A 20,007-nucleotide genomic window follows, 5' to 3' on the forward strand; every position below is an offset into this window, starting at 1 on the left:
ATTATTTTTGTGTTGGAAATTAATTCAACGTTAAATGCATACCAAACTTGTAATATGTTGAAGTGCATTGGATTGGGATATATTTAATATTAATTTTTTTATTTAAAAATGGTAAGAATTATATAATATGTAATTTTAAGGGTTAGTTTAATTGAATGAAAAATATTAGATAGAGGGTTTTTGGAAAGTTTTGCTAGGGTTGGACAATTTTCTTTTTTTTGTTGATTGGTTTTTTTAGATTTTTTTTTTGTGGGCTTTGGTAGTTCTCGTGACTCTTTATTTGCATCCAATACTTGGGTTGGATGGTGTTGTTTTAGGTTGCGTCATTTTTTGGGGGTGTGTGCGGGGAGTTGAGAGAGTAGGCTCAATTGTGGTTGTCTCCTGTCACAAATGTCTTTGTTTTGTGCCTCTTTATATGTTGGTCCTCTGTTACCATGATCGTTCATTGATCTTCTGTACTATTTCCTACCTAAGTGATTGTGTTGTGGGGTTTTATTGGGTGACTTTTTACATGGAGGTCTTTATGCTTGTTCTGTTGGGGTAGTTCGCTGATCTTTTGTACTATTTCCTACCTAAGTGATTGTGTTGTGAGTTTTTATTGGGTGACTCATGGAGGCCTTTATGCTTGTTTAGTTGGGGCCTTAATAGTTTTGGGCGATATTTTTTATGGCCCCTTTGAAGTCGTTTTGGGCTATTTTTTTTTATGGCCCCTTTAGAGTTTTTTCATTGTGAGGCATGCCTGCCTTTTTTGGTTATGTGAGTTGGCCTTTTGTTTGATTGATTGAACATATTAACCTCATGTGGGATTGAAGAAAATCCCAAGGAATGGACTATAGGTGCATATACAGAATGATGTCGCAATGATGTCGCTGTTTTTCCTTCAAATCCAATTTATGAATGAAAATACTTCTGTTTTTCTAAGAAAAAAAGGGTTAGTTTCCATCATTAAAGCACTTGCTAATGGGAGTTCACGGGGTCAATTATTCTTGATGTTCCTAGGGTTAGGCTTTGCTAATGAGGCAATGAGAGGTGATCCCTTTAGGTGGATCTATCTATGTAGTGACCATTAAGAATGGAATTTGACAAGAAAATTGCACGTAGATTTGCTTGTCAAATACAATTAAAAATTTGCAAAACCTTCAAGATCCTTCTTTAAAATTGTGAAGACAGATCACGAAGGTGTGAAAACGGTGAAATTTAAATGGTGAGTCCATTTTGAAATTCCAACCCTAGCATGTTTGTAACCCACACATAAAAAATAATAATATATAATATATTAAATTATAATACATATAAAATTTTAATCTTGAATTTTTAGATAAATATTTTAATAATATATCTAAGTGTTTAATTATAATAAATATCTTATACTTATTATAAATAAAAATTTATTAAATTTAAATATTTAAAATATATATATATATATATATATATATATTTCTTTATATATATATATATTAATAATAATAATTAAAATATATAATGATATAAATATCTTAATATCAGTATAAATAAAAATTTATTAAATTTAAATATTTATATATATATATATATATATATTTCTTTATTTATATATATATATATATATATATATATATATATATAAAATAATAATTAAAATATATAATGGTATAAATATCTTAATATCTTAGAATTCCTTTCCTCTTATCAGAATGAGCTAATCCAATTTATTTAAATTAAATTTAATATAATTACCATTAATTTTAATATAGTTACCATTCCTAATATATATAATAATATAGACATTAAATCTGAATGTAAACATTAAATCAAAAATGTCATCCCAGTAATTATCAAAAATGTCATCCCATAATACCTATTACCAATGATAAATGTCATCCCATAATACCTATTACCAATGATTATTACAGGCCCTAACATCCTTTTGTCGCAAAGCAATTCTGGTTCAAAGTTCGGAGGGTTTACTATGCACCTCGTTTTCAATAAATCAGAGCTTGATGGCTAAAGAGAAACGTGTAGAAAGTCTATGACTGCAAGCTGGATCTCAGTATCACTAGTTTCATTTTTCAATAAATATTTGATTGAACAGGGATACAATGTAAAAATAAAAATAAAAAATTCATCTGCTATTACTTTTCAATTTTTTATAAATACTTAATTTGCAAACTAGACATTATTAAAAATTAAAAATACAACCACTCCTTACTTTTCAATTTTCTATAAATACTTGATTGCAAACCAGACATTATTAAAAATTAAAAATACAACCACTCCTCACTTTTCTATGAATACTTGACTGCAATAACAACAACATACAGCCACGCTTCCCTCACTTTTCAATGAATTTTTGACTGCAATGACATAAACTAATTTTGCCACCCGTTGCTGGCTACTTGACTTTGGAGTATGTATCGTTTAAAAATGATTCCTTTTTTCCTGAAACACCTCCAACGCCTGCAGTTTAATATGAGTTCCTTAATTTGCATAAGGAAAGAAATTGAAATGTTTGAAAATATATTACTTTATCATCAACTTTGGGATGATATATCATATTAATTTTAAATTTGAGTAAATGGAATTTCTAGGATTTGTTTGGAGTATGTAAGTGACGATGCTGTATGGAATAAAGAAGTAATCTTAGAGTATGATTCCAATCACTATTTCTATTTACTTATTTTGGTTTTTTTTAATAGAAAAACGATATTTTATTTTAGTCACACTATTATTTTCACCATTATTTTTATTTTCTTTACTTTTCTTCCTTTTTCTTTAAAAGGACATGATTTTTTTATTTTTATTTTAATTTGTGTTTAAAAGTATGGTCTTGATTGTTACTACAATCATAATTTTTATTTTATTTTTTTATCTCAAAGAAAAGCTAAGCTACATAAAGAAAATTTTAATCTTAATAAAAAATCATATTCAAAAGGTAAAGTCACAATTCTTTTGATGTTATATCAAAATTTAAAATTTTAAACATTTCACACAAAAACAATGATACTCATAATCTATATTGTCTACTCTTATATATTGTTCACATTGTATATGTGGATATTGTTTTTTACATAATATAATTATTACATTTTAAATGATGTTGTTTTTTTTCATATATAGAATGATGTTGTTTTTTTTTTTCAAATCCAATTTATAAATGAAAATACTTGTTTTTTTCTAGGAAAAAAAAGGGTTAGTTTCCATCATTAAAGCACTTCGCTAATGGGAGTTCACAGGGTCAATTATTCTTGATGTTCCCAGAGTTAGGCTCTGCTAATGAGGCAATGAGAGTTGATCCCTTTAGGTGGATCTGTCTATGTAGTGACCATTAATGATGTAATTTGAGAGTTGATCCCTTTAGCTGGATCTGTCTATGTAGTGACCATTAAGGATGTAATTTGAGAGTTGATCCCTTTAGGTGGATCTATCTATGTAGTGACCATTAAGGATGTAATTTGACAAGAAAATTGCACGTGAGTCAAGGAGTGATTTGCTTGTCAAAAACAATTAAAAATTTGCAAAAAAGGACATCATCTTGGAGAATAAGGATAATATTAAAAATACTATTACTTCCAAATTTAAAGATAAGTTGTGGGATGATAAGGAGCTAGAGGGGAAAAAGAAGTTGAGATATTATAATGAGGCAATTAACCCCACTCTTACTAACTAGAATTATGTGTCTTAACCAATCCTAATAAGAAAATGAACAATGCGAAGATAAGAACCAATTATCATGAGTTTTGAAGTGAAACCCAGTGTTGGATTATTCCCATAACACCTACCAACCTTCTTGACTGGTTAAGTCAGCAAAATTATAGTAATTTAGGAACATTTCTTCCTCTTCTTTTTTATCGTAGAAATAAAATATTAAAAAATCAGAATTAATATCTTACTTTCTTAAAATCCAATAAACCACATTAATTTTAATAGAAATTAATTATCATCATATAATATATTCAAAAATAAAAATTAAAAAATATTATTAAATTTAAAAAACAATAATATTAATTAATAATAATTTAATATGAATTATGAAATGATCAATAAGAATAAAAATAAGCTAATCTTTTATAACTTAACATTTTTTCATGAATTAAATTAGCATTTAATTTACGATTCAATATCTTATTTTATTTATAAATTTAAAATAAAATAAGAAAAATAATCCGTGATAACAGGTTTTCTGCGTTAAAAAGAAGCAAGTTATTGTCTCTCTATGTGGTTGTCCGAGATGCTCCTGTATTTCACAGTCAAAACCTAAACCTATTTCACAGTACACGACGCTTACATCTAGACTACAAAACAGGATGCCAACGACTGCCAGTGGGTGACACAATGAGAATTTGTAAAATAATGATTCCTCTGCCACCTGTCCCTCTTCTGGTAAAGTAATGATTCCTCTTGCCGGATGCCAGCGACGGCCAGCGGGTTGCTTCTTATTCCTCGCAGATCTCCCCGCAACTTGCACGTGAATGGGTCCCTTGAAAAGAAAAGTTAGGGGTTGCGTGGAAAATTCCCCATTTCAACGACTTGCATTTAAATTGCGTGGATAAGAGCAAAGTGAACCGAAACTAATTATGAAAGAAGTGATTATTATTATTTTATTTATTTCTTGAAAGGTGTAGATTTATTTATTTTTCATTGTTATATGTATTCCCTTGAAAAGAAAGGCGGGTGATAAAGTCAATGTGTCGTTGGAAATTTCCCCATCTCAACAACTGGAGTTTAAAAATTCAATTATTTAAACAAGATGCTAGCGACGGCCAGCTGGTGGGCATACAATGGGAATTTGTAAAGTAATGATTCCTCTGCCACTTGTTCCTCTTCTTGCTTTCATAGAGTTACTTAGCAGGTTCCTCCTTCCTTCCTCGTAGATAAAGTCAAGGTGTCCCCTGGAAAATTCAATTATTTAATGTTTAGGCGGTGGGACGGGACCACTTGTGAACATAATCTAATTAGGCCCTACGCTTTTCTGTTACCATTGAACTTCAAATTCAGACATTATTTATTCCAATTACTTCAAGAGGTACTGCAAAACGCACAATAGGCCATAAAGAAAATAAAATTACAATATTCTCGATTAATCCTCGAAACTTTGGACTCCACCCACACATTCACAGGCTAGTCACAACATTTTTTAGTATTATGGATTGTAGTTGTATGATGCGGGGACCTTAGGTAAATTGCTAGTCACAACATTTTGATGCAGGAGCATCCAGCTCCGAGGAGACAGAAGATCACTGACTGACTCACGGTGAAACAGGAACACGACAAGACTCCAAGAGTGGATGGACAGGTCATCAAAACTGGTTGTTGTCTTTTGTTAATTAATGTTTATTTCTTTTTATTTCAGAACAATTTAAGTTACTAGTTGTTAGTTTAGGAAACCAAAAACTGTTTAGTTAACTTTCTGTTTAAAGAAGCAAGTGACAGTTACAGATTCAGTTCAATAGATAGTTATATTTCATGTAGTTTAAAAAATGAGAAGAACGGATGTAATAGGGACTTTTTGGTTCCCCTCAGAACGAAAGAAGAAGGAATAGCAAGACGATATACAAAACCCTCTGTAACAGAAATATTGAAATCTTTTCTGAGATAATCTACTGTTAATAATCTTTCCCATATCGTGCATATAAGCATTACTGTGTATTTGTTGTTTTTAGAAGTGAATTGAGACAAAAAGAATTTTTATACTGTAACTATAAATTCAAGAGCGTTACAGGCATTAAGTCAAGACCATAAACCATATTACCAGAACCAACACGCAAGCGAGACAGCGTAAGGCGGCCATACTTTAACACCATATGAGTTGCAGAGCATTTCAAGAACAGAGGACGTCACAGACATCAAAGTAAACCCAGATTGCAGTCGTAAAGTACAGAACCCGCAAGCCAAATACGAGGAGCAACACGGCCACATACAAATCAAATATATAAGCTTATAAGGAAGAGGTAACAGATCAAACCATTCTGTTTCTATTAATAAAGCATTTCATAGTCTTTACATACAGAAAGTTCGACAAACATCATAGCACCATGTATTAAACCCGGCATCGTCGTAACATTACAAAGTTCCAAACCCTTGTTGTATTGAGACCATAGACTGACGCAAAAGGGACCGAGCACAGAGACTGTAAACGCCGGCAAAGGGGCACGGCCGAACCCTAAATAACTTAAGCAAACAGAAAACTACAGCTACAGCTAAATGGAGTAAACTATAGACATACTGGAGCAGGAGTAAACCCTACCCGGTTGCAAAGGGCACCAGGGTTGAAAGGGAATGAAGACAACATAACTCGAAACCCTCGCGAGCAAGTCTCCTGGTCAACCTGCACATAAAAACAACGTGAGGTTTGTCCAGCTATCAACCAGAACCACTATCAATCTAAGAAAACGAAAGAGCAACAAGGTGCGAGTGAGAAGGGACTGTAAACTTACCCACAGGCCGACGGAGGTTGCTGAGACAGAACCCAGTCCCATAAGCTGAGAATGCACAAAAACCTGTAAGTGTCAATAACAGGTAACAGAGTAAGGTAAATCATAGCACAAGAGTTTACCTCGAGGGCGGAAAGAGTTCGGAAGAGCGGCAGCTTTGTGGTCGCGAATACCTGTACAGAACTAAAGCTCAGAAATTGAAAAACGAAAAGACTCCTACACAGAATTCATGAAAACGTAAGCAACTTACCACATACTTCCGAACAGAACCATTGAAGACCGCAGCGAAGGCGAAGGGTTAGCAATTGAATCGGAATTGTAACCAGCGACAGAGCATAGGGTTCGTCGGACTTACAGAACAGTGAGCATCGCCACAGAAGCGCAGAGAGGGCAACGGCAGAATGGCGGAGTGAAAATGAGCCAAGGATAACCCTTTAGGGTTTAACATAGGCGGGAAGACCCCTTAACTGGACGAGCCGGTGACTACACCCAAGAACCGGCAGATATATGTCTTAATGAGCCTCGGATTGGGGGCCAGGTAAATCCACAAAGATATTTGTCCGCGCACAAGTGACCACGGGGCCTGAAGTGAGTCACGTGACTGTGTCCACGTCAACGAAAGGGCTGGGCCATCAAAAGTGGTATCAGAGCAGGTTTTGAGTAAAAGAAGATGGAGGTTGGCAGAAGAGGAAGGGGAAGAGGAAGAGTCCGGAGGGTTGCAGAAGAAGGACTCCGTGACGAGATCCGTGTCTTGCGAGAACGTTTAGAAGCAATAGAAGCTGGGGGAAGAAGAAACCCGGCAGATAACAGTGACGAAGATGAGGCAGAACCAGAGGAAGAATTAGAGGGGGTGACACCAGAATTCAGACTGTTGAAGTCGGTTTTGCTGTCAAGTCATAAGCCAAAACATGAGTTGTCCACTTATGACGGAAGTCTGTCTGCAGACGTGTTGCTGGATTGGCTAAGTGAAGTCAACAAATATTTCGAATTCGAGGAAACCAGCGAGGATAAACAGGTGAAGTTCGCCGCCACCAAACTGAAGGGACATGCGTCCTTATGGTGGGACAGCGTTCAGGCGGAACGGAGGAGGCTTAACAAACAGCCTATAAAGAAATGGTCTAGAATGGAGGCCAAACTGAAAGAGAAATTCTTACTGCAGGATTATCAGATTATGCTGTACAGGCAGGTACAGAACTTGAAGCAGAGGGGAATGACTGTAAAAGAATTTACAGAAGAGTTCTACAAGTTAAATTTGCGAGCAGGATATGTGGAAGACACCCTGGAGAAAACAGCCAGATTTGTGAATGGCTTAAGGGGGGAAATCTTGGATGAAATTGGTATCCTTTCACCCCGGACATTGGAAGAAGCCTATCAGTTTGCGCTGAAGGCAGAAGAAAAGATTAACCGGAAGCAGAATGCCAGGAGAGGAGGTGGAACTGGCAGGGGAAAGGGTAAAGTGTTTGGAAGAGGCCGAGGTACAGGTCCAAGTGAAGAAAGCAGCAGCTCTAAATCTGCTGGAGCGACAGAAAAAGACAATAGCACGAGAGGAGGACGACCACCTCAGCGGGGGCGAGGAAATGGTCGGGGCAGGGGAGCTGTCCAGTGCTATCGCTGCCACAAATGGGGGCACAAGTCTTATGAATGTCCTGAAGCTGAACCAGCAGGCGGAAGAGGAACTTATGTTGTTCAGCCAGAGGATGCTGAGACAACACCTCAGGAAGCAGAAAATGCACCAGAGACAGGTGAAGCTTTGGTGTTGAACAAAGTGCTGTTGAAACCAGCAAAGGAGATTGCAGAACCAGATCAACGTAAAGCTTTGTTCCGCACTGTTTGCAAGTCGCGGGGCAAGTGCTGCAAACTGATTATTGATAGTGGGAGTACGGACAATCTTGTGGCGGTGGAGATGGTAGAAAAGTTGGGATTGAAGAAATTGAAGCACCCTACGCCCTACAAAGTGTCATGGCTGCAGAAAGAACATCAGCTGTTAGTCGACGAACAATGTGAGGTAGAATTTCAGATTGGTAAGTACAAGGATAAGATCCTTTGTGATGTCATGCCAATGGATGTCTATCACCTACTGTTGGGACGCCCTTGGCAGTTCGATAGAAGTGCAGTTCATGACGGGAAAAAGAATTGCTATAAGTTTGTTAAAGATGGGATCAAGCACACGCTTGTACCCATCAAGGAGGAAAATACAGCAGAAACCAGTGGAGTAAAGGAATTGCTGTTAGGAGGAAAGGAGTTTGTGAAATAGATTGAGGACAGCGAAATCAATTTTGCTGTCATAAGGAGACCAAAGGCAGTAGTATTACACACACAGCTATCAGACTTGCCTGAGGAGGTTCAGCAGTTGCTGCAAGAATTTGGGGACATTGTGGTGGATGATCTTCCCAATGAATTACCACCAAGGAGGGGTATTAGTCACTGTATTGACTTTATACCAGGGGCAAGCTTGCCAAATAAGGCTGCTTACCGTATGAGTCCCAAAGACCATGAGGAAATTAGGAAGCAAGTTCAGGAACTACTTGATAAAGGGTTGATTCGAGAGAGTATGAGCCCTTGTGCAGTACCGACTGTTTTGGCTCCAAAGAAGGGAGGAGAATGGCGAATGTGCACAGACTCCAGAGCCATAAACAAGATTACTATCAGGTACAGGTTTCCCTTACCAAGGATGGACAATATGATGGATTGTTTGAGTGGGGCAGCCTATTTCTCAAAAATTGACCTGAAGAGTGGATATCACCAGATTCGAATACGAGAAGGCGACGAATGGAAGACAGCTTTCAAGACAAACGAAGGCTTATATGAGTGACTGGTGATGCCATTTGGATTGAGTAACGCTCCCAGCACATTCATGCGCTTGATGAATGAGGTATTGAAGGAATTTAATGGGAAATTCGTGATAGTTTACCTGGATGATATTTTGATTTTTAGCAGGACTAAAGAGGAGCATTTCAGGCATTTGCAGAGTGTGTTGAGGAAGCTGCAGCAAAACAAGTTGCTGATTAATCTGAAAAAGTGTACCTTTTTTCAGCGAGAACTAGTGTATTTGGGGTTTGTTATTGCAGAAAATGAATTAAAAATGGATCCGGAAAAGGTGGCAGCTATAGTTAGCTGGCCTTCACCGAAGAGTTTATTTGAAGTCCGGAGTTTCCATGGACTAGCAAGTTTTTACTGAAAATTTATCAGAAATTTCAGCGAGATTTGCGCACCTATGTTGGACACGATCAAGAAGGCAAATCAGCCTTTTCGCTGGACTGAAGCGGCAGAAAGTAGTTTTCAAACTTTGAAAAAAAAGATTACTGAAAGACCTATATTGAGACTGCCAGATTTCAACAAACTTTTTCAAGTTCGTTGTGATGCCAGTGGGACAGCCATTGGGGCAGTCCTTAGTCAGGAGGACAGACCGGTCGCTTTCTTCAGTGAAAAGCTAAACGAGAGCAGGCAGAAGTACTCAACCTACGACAAAGAATTTTACGCAATCATACAAGCGTTGAAGCATTGGCGGCATTATCTACTGGGAGATGAGTTTGTTTTATTTACAGATAATTCTGCCTTGCAGTACATTATGCAACAGCACAAATTGAACCACAAACATGCAGCTTACATTCGTACTAAAGCACATTAGTGGCCAAGCGAATAAGGTGGCAGATGCACTGAGCAGAAGAACATTGCTTCTGCAGGAAAGCACAATGCAAGTCTTGGGTTTTGAGCATTTGAAGGAGTTGTATCAAACTGATACCGAATTTGGGGAGGCATATGAAGCCTGCCAAAACCCTCTGTTAAGGAATGATAGCATGTGGCTAGACTATAATCTACAAGAAGGACTGTTGTTTAAAGGGGGACAACTGTGTATACCCAACTGTTCTATGCGGGAAAATATAATACAGGAGAAGCACAGTGGGGGACTGGCTGGACACTTTGGTATCGACAAGACGATTGCTCAAGTACAACACTTCTATTTTTGGCCGAAACTGCAGCGAGATGTGCAGAGGTACGTGAGTAGATGCAGAGTTTGTCAGCTAGCAAAGGGTCATAGTCAAAACACTGGTCTTTATTCGCCATTGCCGATTCCGAGTCGACCATGGGATTCAGTGAGCATGGACTTCGTTTTGGGTTTGCCAAAGACACAGCGGGGCTTCGATTCAGTCATGGTTGTAGTTGACCGATTTTCAAAAATGGCACATTTTGTACCTTGCAGGAAAACCAGCGACGCTACTTATATAGCACACCTATTCTTTACTGAAATCGTTCGGTTGCATGGACTCCCGAAATCCATCATCTCTGATCGGGATGTAAAGTTTACTGGTCACTTTTGGAGAACTCTATGGAAAAAGTTGAATACTCAATTGCAGTTCAGCTCCGCTTATCATCCGCAGACTGATGGTCAGACGGAAGTCGTAAACAGAAGCCTAGGGAACTTACTTCGCAGTTTGACAGGAGGAAATTCCCGGACATGGGACCGTGTACTTGCTCAAGCAGAGTTCGCGTACAACGATTCACCTAACCGCAGCACCGGTTACAGTCTGTTCCAGATTTTGTACGGCATGCATCCGCGAGGAGTGCATGAATTACGGGATTTGGGGAAACTCGAGAAACGGAGCGCTGATGGGGAAGAATTCGCTCAAGCGATGAGCAATTTGCACGAACAGGTCAAGCTGAAGTTGCAGGACAGCAGTCAGAAGTACAAGCAACGAGCTGACACAAAGCGTCGGGAAGTTCAGTTTAACGTTGGGGATGAAGTCCTTGCGTATTTACGTAAGGAGAGATTCCCGAAGCGGGAGTACAACAAACTAAAATTCAAGAAGATCGGCCCCTGCAAAATCATCCGCAAATTTTCTGCGAACGCTTACGAAATACAGTTGCCACCTGAGATTGGAATTTCTCCCATTTTTAACGTGGCAGATCTGTTTCCCTATGTCGCCGATTCAGAGAATGATACAGCAACTACAGTGCCACAGAAAAACAGCTATGAAGAAGATTCTTGGACAAGACAATTACCAAAGGCACCACCCCTTGAGATCGAAGGAATTCTGGATACACAGGTAGCTAGACGCACACGCAGGAAGGAGTATCTGCGATATTTGGTCAAGTGGCGGAACCGTCCAATAGAGGACAGTTCTTGGCTCAACACAGCGCAGATAACTAAAGCGGGCTATTCTGTTGACGACCTCATGGAACGGAGCCATGACTTTTTGCCACCCCGGGAGCCTGATGCAGGAGCATCCAGCTCCGAGGAGACAGAAGATCGCTGACTGACTCACGGTGAAACAAGAACACGACAAGACTCCAAGAGTGGATGGACAGGTCATCAAAACTGGTTGTTGTCTTTTGTTAATTAATGTTTATTTCTTTTTATTTCAGAACAATTTAAGTTACTAGTTGTTAGTTTAGGAAACCAAAAACTGTTTAGTTAACTTTCTGTTTAAAGAAGCAAGTGACAGTTACAGATTCAGTTCAATAGACAGTTATATTTCATGTAGTTTAAAAAATGAGAAGAACGGATGTAATAGGGACTTTTTGGTTCCCCTCAGAACGAAAGAAGAAGGAATAGCAAGACGATATACAAAACCCTCTGTAACAGAAATATTGAAATCTTTTCTGAGATAATCTACTGTTAATAATCTTTCCCATATCGTGCATATAAGCATTACTGTGTATTTGTTGTTTTTAGAAGTGAATTGAGACAGAAAGAATTTTTATACTGTAACTATAAATTCAAGAGCGTTACAGGCATTAAGTCAAGACCATAAACCATATTACCAGAACCAACACGCAAGCGAGACAGCGTAAGGCGGCCATACTTTAACAGCATATGAGTTGCAGAGCATTACAAGAACAGAGAACGTCACAGGCATCAAAGTAAACCCAGATTGCAGTCGTAAAGCACAGAACCCGCAAGCCAAATACGAGGAGCAACACGGCCACATACAAATCAAATATATAAGCTTATAAGGAAGAGGTAACAGATCAAACCATTCTGTTTCTATTAATAAAGCATTTCATAGTCTTTACATACAGAAAGTTCGACAAACATCACAGCACCATGTATTAAACCCGGCATCGCCGTAACATTACAAAGTTCCAAACCCTTGTTGTATTGAGACCATAGACTGACGCAAAGGGACCGAGCACAGAGACTGTAAACGCCGGCAAAGGGGCACGGCCGAACCCTAAATAACTTAAGCAAACAGAAAACTACAGCTACAGCTAAATGGAGTAAACTATAGACATACTGGAGCAGGAGTAAACCCTACCCGGTTGCAAAGGGTACCAGGGTTGAAAGGGATTGAAGACAGCATAACTCGAAACCCTCGCGAGCAAGTCTCCTGGTCAACCTGCACATAAAAACAACGTGAGGTTAGTCCAGCTATCAACCAGAACCACTATCAATCTAAGAAAACGAAAGAGCAACAAGGTGCGAGTGAGAAGGAACTGTAAACTTACCCACAGGCCGACGGAGGTTGCTGAGACAGAACCCAGTTCCATAAGCTGAGAATGCACAAAAACCTGTAAGTGTCGATAACAGGTAACAGAGTAAGGTAAATCATAGCACGAGAGTTTACCTCGAGGGCGGAAAGAGTTCGGAAGAGCGGCAGCTTTGTGGTCGCGAATACCTGTACAGAACTAAAGCTCAGAAATTGAAAAACGAAAAGACTCCTACACAGAATTCATGAAAACGTAAGCAACTTACCACAGACTTCCGAACAGAACCATTGAAGACCGCAGCGAAGGCGAAGGGTTAGCAATTGAATCGGAATTGTAACTAGTGACAGAGCATAGGGTTCGTCGGACTGACAGAACAGTGAGCATCGCCACAGAAGCGCAGAGAGGGCAACGGCAGAATGGCGGAGTGAAAATGAGCCAAGGATAACCCTTTAGGGTTTAACATAGGCGGGAAGACCCCTTAACTGGACGAGCCGGTGACTACACCCAAGAACCGGCAGATATATGTCTTAATGAGCCTCGGATTGGGGGCCAGGTAAATCCACAAAGATATTTGTCCGCGCACAAGTGACCACCGGGGCCTGAAGTGAGTCACGTGACTGTGTCCACGTCAACGAAAGGGCTGGGCCATCACATTTCATTTTATTATAGATTGTAGTGGTATGATGCGGGGACCTTTTGGTCTTTTTTTATAAAAAAATTTGTTAATTACATTGAAATTTCTATTAGAAATAAAAAAAATAAATAAAAAATTATTAATTCATAATTTAAATGTTTTTAAATTTGTGTAAAATGTTAAAATTATTTTTATATTTAAAAACATAAGAATAAAATATTTTTTCAATTTTTTTTTATTTAAAAATATAAAAATAAAATATTATAATTAAAAAAAAAATTATTATTAGATTTCAATCTAAAATGTATGATAACAAAACAAAAGAAATAGATGTATTTGGTATTTAGTTAATAAATGGAGCATAGTTGAATTTTACAATTTTTTTAATATTGTAATTTAATTTTTGCATGATTTTGATAAATAGATGTATTTGGTATTTAGTTAATAAATGGAGCATAGTTGAATTTTACAATTTTTTTAATATTGTAATTTAATTTTTGCATGATTTTGATAAACTTTAGCAGATATTTTGGGAAATGCAAATTATAATAGTTAGATTTTAAAATTTTGAATACATTAGAAATTTTTAAAAATGCTAAATCTATTTTCCAAAAACACAATTCAAACTCTCTTAATATAAATTTAAGAAAAAAACAATAAACCAAATTCCGATAATTTTTAACTCCACACAAATTGACACCTCAATAAACAACACCATTTCTATTTATAACTCTGTGACTTAGAAGCCCCACATAGAATGATGGCCACCTACATTGCAGGGAGCATTATAGCTTCGTGACACGGCTTCTTGTGATACATCCATTTCAGAGAAGACAAATGAAAAAAATGAGCGTTTTTTAGAAGAGAAAAGTGTGCACTACCTGTAATTTATCGTTCCATCTATTCAGACATTTTAACCATCAAGCAGGCCATGACCCAGGATTAGAAAAATTCACAACAAATCTGATTACATCATGTTTTCCACGCATCAAATTTGTGCATAAATAAAATATCTATTAATTTTTTTTTCTAAAATATTTAAATTTCTTATGGACTTATTAATTACATTTGAAATAAGATTAATAATATTATATATAGTCTAATTTAAGATAAATATAATAAAATTTAAAATTAATAAATATATTTGAAATATTTACATAAAATTATATAGATTAATGTGTAAATAAATATAATAAAAAACTAAAATTTCAAAAAAATTATTTAAAACCAAAATTCAAAATCCACAAATAGTTATCATTTATAAAAAGTGAAAATAGCTTGTGTCATGAAGAGCAATATGACTACATATCCCTTATAGATATGTAAAAACCTCTAACCATTCCCATCACTTCAAGAAACACACCCTCTCATGCTCAATCAAAATTTATTGCACTTGTTTGAGGAAAAAACACTCCATTGTAGATATGATCCTCTTCAAGAAACATGCCCTCTCATATTCATCCAAAATTCATTGTGATGCCTTCATGCAGAATTTATTTGGGTTGCGGAGGCTTGAGATAAATGACAGGTTTACCAATATTCTCTCCACTAAACATGGAATTGACACCTTTAAAAATACTGTCCAACCTCACTATAACATCTTCCTTGTATTTAATTTATCCTTGCTTGATGTACCCTGTCATCTCCTCAAACAAATTTGGCATTAGATGAAGGTATTTCCCACACAGGAAGCCTTCATTTTGGCACCTTTCCCCACCAAGTTGAGCAGGTTTCCCAATCCAAAACGTTGCTTTCATTCCTACTCACACATGTATAATATACATTAATAAACTATAACAACCTAAGCTATAGCATATAGACTCCACTGGTATAACAATACATCATTTATAACCACCTAATTATAGCGAGAGATCATTCCACAAACTGGAATTCGAGCCTTCATATTGATGTGGTTCAAAACAACTTCCAACATGCTTCCACCAACATTACCAAAGTAGATATCGACCTCTGGGGAAGTACATGTCCAACAAACAGTACAATCATATCCTCTTTTCATATTTGTCCATTACTCATTAGCTAGCCATAATACTGTAGGATAATGGTCACTCAAAGAATTCATTAGCTAGCCATAATACTGTAGGATAATGGTCACTCAAAGAATCTTCTATTTCTTGGGACAACGTTGTTCAAAATCTTGGCCAACACAATCTCAAGAATCAAGTCTTAATCAACCTTCTCTAAAATTTAAGAGTTAGTATTTATGAGAGCGTTTGAAAGAGGCCAAGTAAAGCGAATCAAGTCTTAATCAACCTTCTCTCTAAAATTTAAGAGTTAGTATTTATGAGAGCGTTTGAAAGAGGCCAAGTAAAGCGTAAATGTAGATCTCAAAATTATAGTGGTTGTCCTCTATTTCGGTTCATATGTGGCAGAAATTCATCTCATTATCATACATGTGGTAGGCAACATGTCAGGTTAGTTCATTCCATTAATTTACATGCCATAAGACACTTGCACTACATTCATCACATCACTTGAATGGACTTCAATTTTGAATTTTTTTGAAACAAAGGTGGGAAGGAAGAAAATTGGATTTCACTTCTACTGCAATGGCTCGTTCCATAGATACCTTGGTAGTAGGAAGAGTGATAGGTTATCTTCTCTTAACGTATGCATTCTTACCTTATAGGTCCTCTCATGTTATTTTCCTCATGTTCTTTGAGACCCATATCTGCATCAATTCTTACTAATTATTTTGTAGACCCATATCTGCATCAATTCTTACTAATTATTTTGTATTTTTTGAAGGTTAGTAGTTGGGTTTCCTTACACTCATCTAAGGATCTAGAGGATTAGATTGGTTTGCATCTGGACTTACAACTATGTTTGTAGGTTAGCGGGGTTATTTTGTTAGATATCATGGCTGTCAAACTTGGAAGGCTGGTTGATGCTAGCAGTAACTCATTCATAAGAAGAAAGAATGGAGAGAAGAAGAATAGGAAGGCATAAGAAATGTAACTATGATGACCTATGTTGCTTTCCCTGGGATGAAAGAGGAGTATGAGGATCTGAGATTGAGCCTCGGGGTTGCTGAGAAAGATTTCAAGAAAGCCTACTGTCGCCTTCTGTTGCAAGTATGGAAGTACCTGCTTGAAATAATTTCCCAAAATTTTAGCCTCAGATATTTTTAGTAGCAGTAATTCCATGATTAAAACAAAATGGCATGGTATACTTCTGACAGAAGTATGAAATCCAAAGTTTTATGGTGAATCATGTTTTTAGGGAAAAATATCTTCTAACCATTCACAGGGCATAGAAATGTTTTAAGAATCATGATCCATGTTCGATAATTTGTTTTGCATGAAAATCATATCGAACCCATATGTTTATATAATTTGGTTTCGTTATAACTCTGATGTTGATATAATCGAGTTGCAGTATAATCCTAATGTTTGAAAAGGAAATAACTATGGGACTCAGTTTCACAATATCAATCAAGCTTATGAGGTAACTCAGTTGCCTATGAATAATTTTTGTAAGCCCCAGGGGATTGCTTAGTCTGTTTTAAGTATTGCCCTGTCTTATTTTCCACTTGGATTGGAAGTTAGTTTAAGTACCCCTGTCTTATTTTTCACTTGGATTGGATTTACTCTAATCTTTTACTATCTAGTGGTTTAATATGGATGCCATGAACACCGTTCATGAATGTCTAGAAGTGTTCCTCAGCTCCTCTTAAGGATTCGTTTATGGGAAAAAATAATAAATTGTGATTTTCAATTTATAATTTAATAAATATATGACTGTTGTGCATAAAATACATGTTAATCTGGAAGTCATCATGACATGCACTTCCTGGGAGAAAACCTAATTAACAGAAAATTGTAGGCAAGCTACTGGTTTTCAGGGTTTCACAGCCTACAAGCATCGCAGTAGACAAATTTAAATGGGCCTTGCTTGAAGCAAATCATTTAATGAAAAGTACAAAGGCAGTTGAACTAGCCCATGATAATATCAGTATTTTACATGAAAACATATGAAGAATTCAGCGTAATAATAAACTCAAAATATGGGAAAAACTCTTCAGCAAGTTAGCAACTTAGCCTGTCATCCTAATCAAGATCATCCTTAAATCCAAAGCTTGACAAGAGGTTGAACTATTGACTTACAAATAATCTAGAATGCTGAGGAATGATACAACTTACAAGCATCCCCTTTGGCGAGCAATTCTAATTTCTACTTGAGGATATTCAGAAAACAGTTGCATCTATAGGACTCTCAAAGGCATACACAATTGTGGACTGGTCTAAGTTATGGAACTTTCCAAGGTTTCTGGATGAGTTGCAGAAATAACTGTTAAACCCTTTCTCAGTGATATCCAAGAGCATTTCATTAATTCAAAATTTCAAATATAGTGTGGACATGACTTTAGGCCCTAGGGTAGAATCGTTGATATGTGCAGATCATAGTTATCTGGACTTTTTTGGGTGGCAGTATTCTGCCATTTTGGAGATGCTAGAAAGGTAAATTGCAAGAACATTCTGTGGCTGTACTTTTTAGGAGCAGAATTAGGGGGAAATTGAGGTGATATAACCGACTACTATCACTTTGTTTTGGCGTCATTATCTGCTTCTTTCTATAGATGGTCTAGTTGGACTGTTGGACTAGTTTAAACTTTGATATATAAAACTTTCAAAGGTTTCTGAATGAGTTCAACCAATAGTTATATTAAACTATTTCTTCGCAATGTCCAATAGGATCCCATTAATTCTAATGTATGTTGGACGCTACTTCAGGGCCAAATGGCCATATGCCATTGTGTGCCAAGTTCCAACCCTCCTTTGGATGGCAGTATTTTGTCATTTCAGAGATGCTAGAAAGGTAGTATGCAAGAATATTCTGTTGCTATATGTCTTTTCATGCAGAATTCAGAACAGAGTTACAGAGGTGAGGTCAATAATTACCATCAACCTGTTTTGGCATCGCATGTCTGCTTCTTCTATAGGTGGTAATGGATTCAAGCTCTGGAAGTTAAGTTATTATCTACCACCGTCTCTATTTAGGCCTCGGGTCCTCAAGTTACATTAACATATAGCCATATAGGTTTCAAGTTTGACTAAGGTACAAGTCAGAGGATCTTAGGCTACAAAAACACGGATTCCGGGATAGATAATGAAAGAAAATTGCTGAGACAGGTCACAGAAGCATACAGAGTTACTGTTCAGTGATAACTTTTAAGCACTGAAGTGCAATCCATGAAGTTCCAGAACTTGAGACTACAGCCTACAGGTGATTATGAATTTATGAAAGGCCGAAGAGGGCCGAGGCTAGACCAAAGCGATTGTAGAAGTTGAACCTTCTGCTTGGACCACGAAAAGGTAGCAAGCAACAAGCCAACAACAGAGTTATGTCACTGTATAAACTTAAAGAAAGAATGTAACATTACGTAGAGTCATAGACACGTCACACCAATCACAAGTGCCTGCGAGGCTGCGCACAGGCGATTATGACAGGCCAGGGAGGCTAGAGTCTAGACTCTAGACCAAAGCAATTGCAGAGATTGAAGTTTTGAACCTTCTGCTTGGACAAAAAAATAGTCGCAATCAACAAGCCAAATACCACCACAAAGGAATCAGGTTGACGACAACCAGAGTGAGCAGACATGCACCCCTCTAATAAAACCAAAAATAGCAAAGCTGCAAAACCCGCGAGACTTATGTGCAGAAAAACAACGAGTTCGGAGTGACTGTGAGACTCGAGAGTGAATGTTAAAACTTAAAATTGTAAATACCTCTGGAGTCTGGACTCTGAACACAGAAGACTAGACTGGTCACTGAACTTGAAGGTGCTGCGTCCGCCGTCACTGCGTGCACACTGTGACACTGGTGCCGCCGCCTGCGGTGCGTCGGTGGTCTGGACTCTGCGTCGACTGCTCAAGGACTCAGTCCTCACGCGGCAAGCCTCGGCCCACTGCCCACTGCCTCGGCCCTCAGGCACGTCTTCAAACTTCAAACCTTCAAACACTGTCAAACAGTAAACTGACTGCAACTGCAACTGCAACTGCAACTGCAACTGCAAAGTTGCAAACCCAAAGTCGCAAACTGAACTCCACAAATGCCACAGCCGCACAAACAAACGCTCAGCCGACAATGTGTGCCAAAACGCTAGCCAGCAATGGTTTATAAAAAATAATTTGGCTGGAACAATCGTTAAAAGGCGGTATGCGGCCCCTGGTTATCCTCTAAAACCATCAACAAACCCGTCTAACGAAAACCGTCGAACCTGAACAAATTCGTTGAAGTTCGCGATTAAGTTCGATCAGGTTGGTCAGGTTCGTTCAGGGTCGATCAAATTCGTCCAGGGTCGAATTCGCCTTTAGGTTCCAATTTCAGGTTCGGCGAAAACGAGCCTGAATTTTTTTTTACAGGTTCGGAACGTGAAGCTTCAGGTTCGCCAAACCGTAATATTAAATTATATGCTCTGCAGTGGATATCGCTGTGCCCGTTACCCTCTCATGGGTCTCGTACGGTGCGAAAGTTACGGCACTGTTTCCGATTCTGAAAGTATTAATATTTTAGT

At 37.5% G+C, this 20,007-nt stretch overlaps 2 protein-coding genes and 1 long non-coding RNA gene across 3 annotated transcripts in view; 1 reads left to right on the forward strand and 2 right to left on the reverse strand.

Annotated features, from left to right (window-relative positions):
* The window catches only part of LOC149231521 (uncharacterized), a 261,337-nt gene extending 241,989 nt beyond the window's left edge, over nucleotides 1–19,348 (reverse strand). The window contains exon 1 of the mRNA XM_089379217.1: nucleotides 19,220–19,348. The gene's annotated coding sequence lies outside the window, so the exon portion shown is untranslated. The remainder of the gene's footprint in view (nucleotides 1–19,219) is intronic.
* On the forward strand, nucleotides 7,081–10,038 carry LOC149231522 (uncharacterized). The gene is made up of 2 exons (XM_089381661.1): nucleotides 7,081–8,552; nucleotides 9,777–10,038. The coding sequence occupies exons 1-2, from the start codon at nucleotides 7,081–7,083 to the stop codon at nucleotides 10,036–10,038; spliced, it is 1,734 nt and encodes a 577-aa protein (XP_089237787.1).
* On the reverse strand, nucleotides 12,308–13,685 carry LOC149231523 (uncharacterized). Its single transcript, XR_016248075.1, has 4 exons — nucleotides 13,105–13,685; nucleotides 12,977–13,027; nucleotides 12,858–12,902; nucleotides 12,308–12,748 (listed from the first exon to the last, which is right to left on the reverse strand). It is a non-coding gene; the product is annotated as an uncharacterized LOC149231523 (long non-coding RNA).
* Nucleotides 19,349–20,007: the final 659 nt, after the last annotated feature.

This window comes from Pinus tabuliformis, chromosome J (genome assembly GCF_031772625.1).
Source record: "Pinus tabuliformis cultivar Carrire ecotype Pingquan chromosome J, CPIR1, whole genome shotgun sequence".
In the NCBI taxonomy this organism is placed as follows: Eukaryota; Viridiplantae; Streptophyta; class Pinopsida; order Pinales; family Pinaceae; genus Pinus; species Pinus tabuliformis.

Excerpts from the sequence above, each read along its gene's own strand:
- LOC149231522 (XM_089381661.1), top strand. The coding sequence starts at position 7,081 with ATGGAGGTTGGCAGAAGAGGAAGGGGAAGAGGAAGAGTCCGGAGGGTT. Across the intron at positions 8,553-9,776 it reads GGGAAAAAGAATTGCTATAA|TGGGACAGCCATTGGGGCAG; the intron begins GTTTGTTAAAGA and ends TTGTGATGCCAG.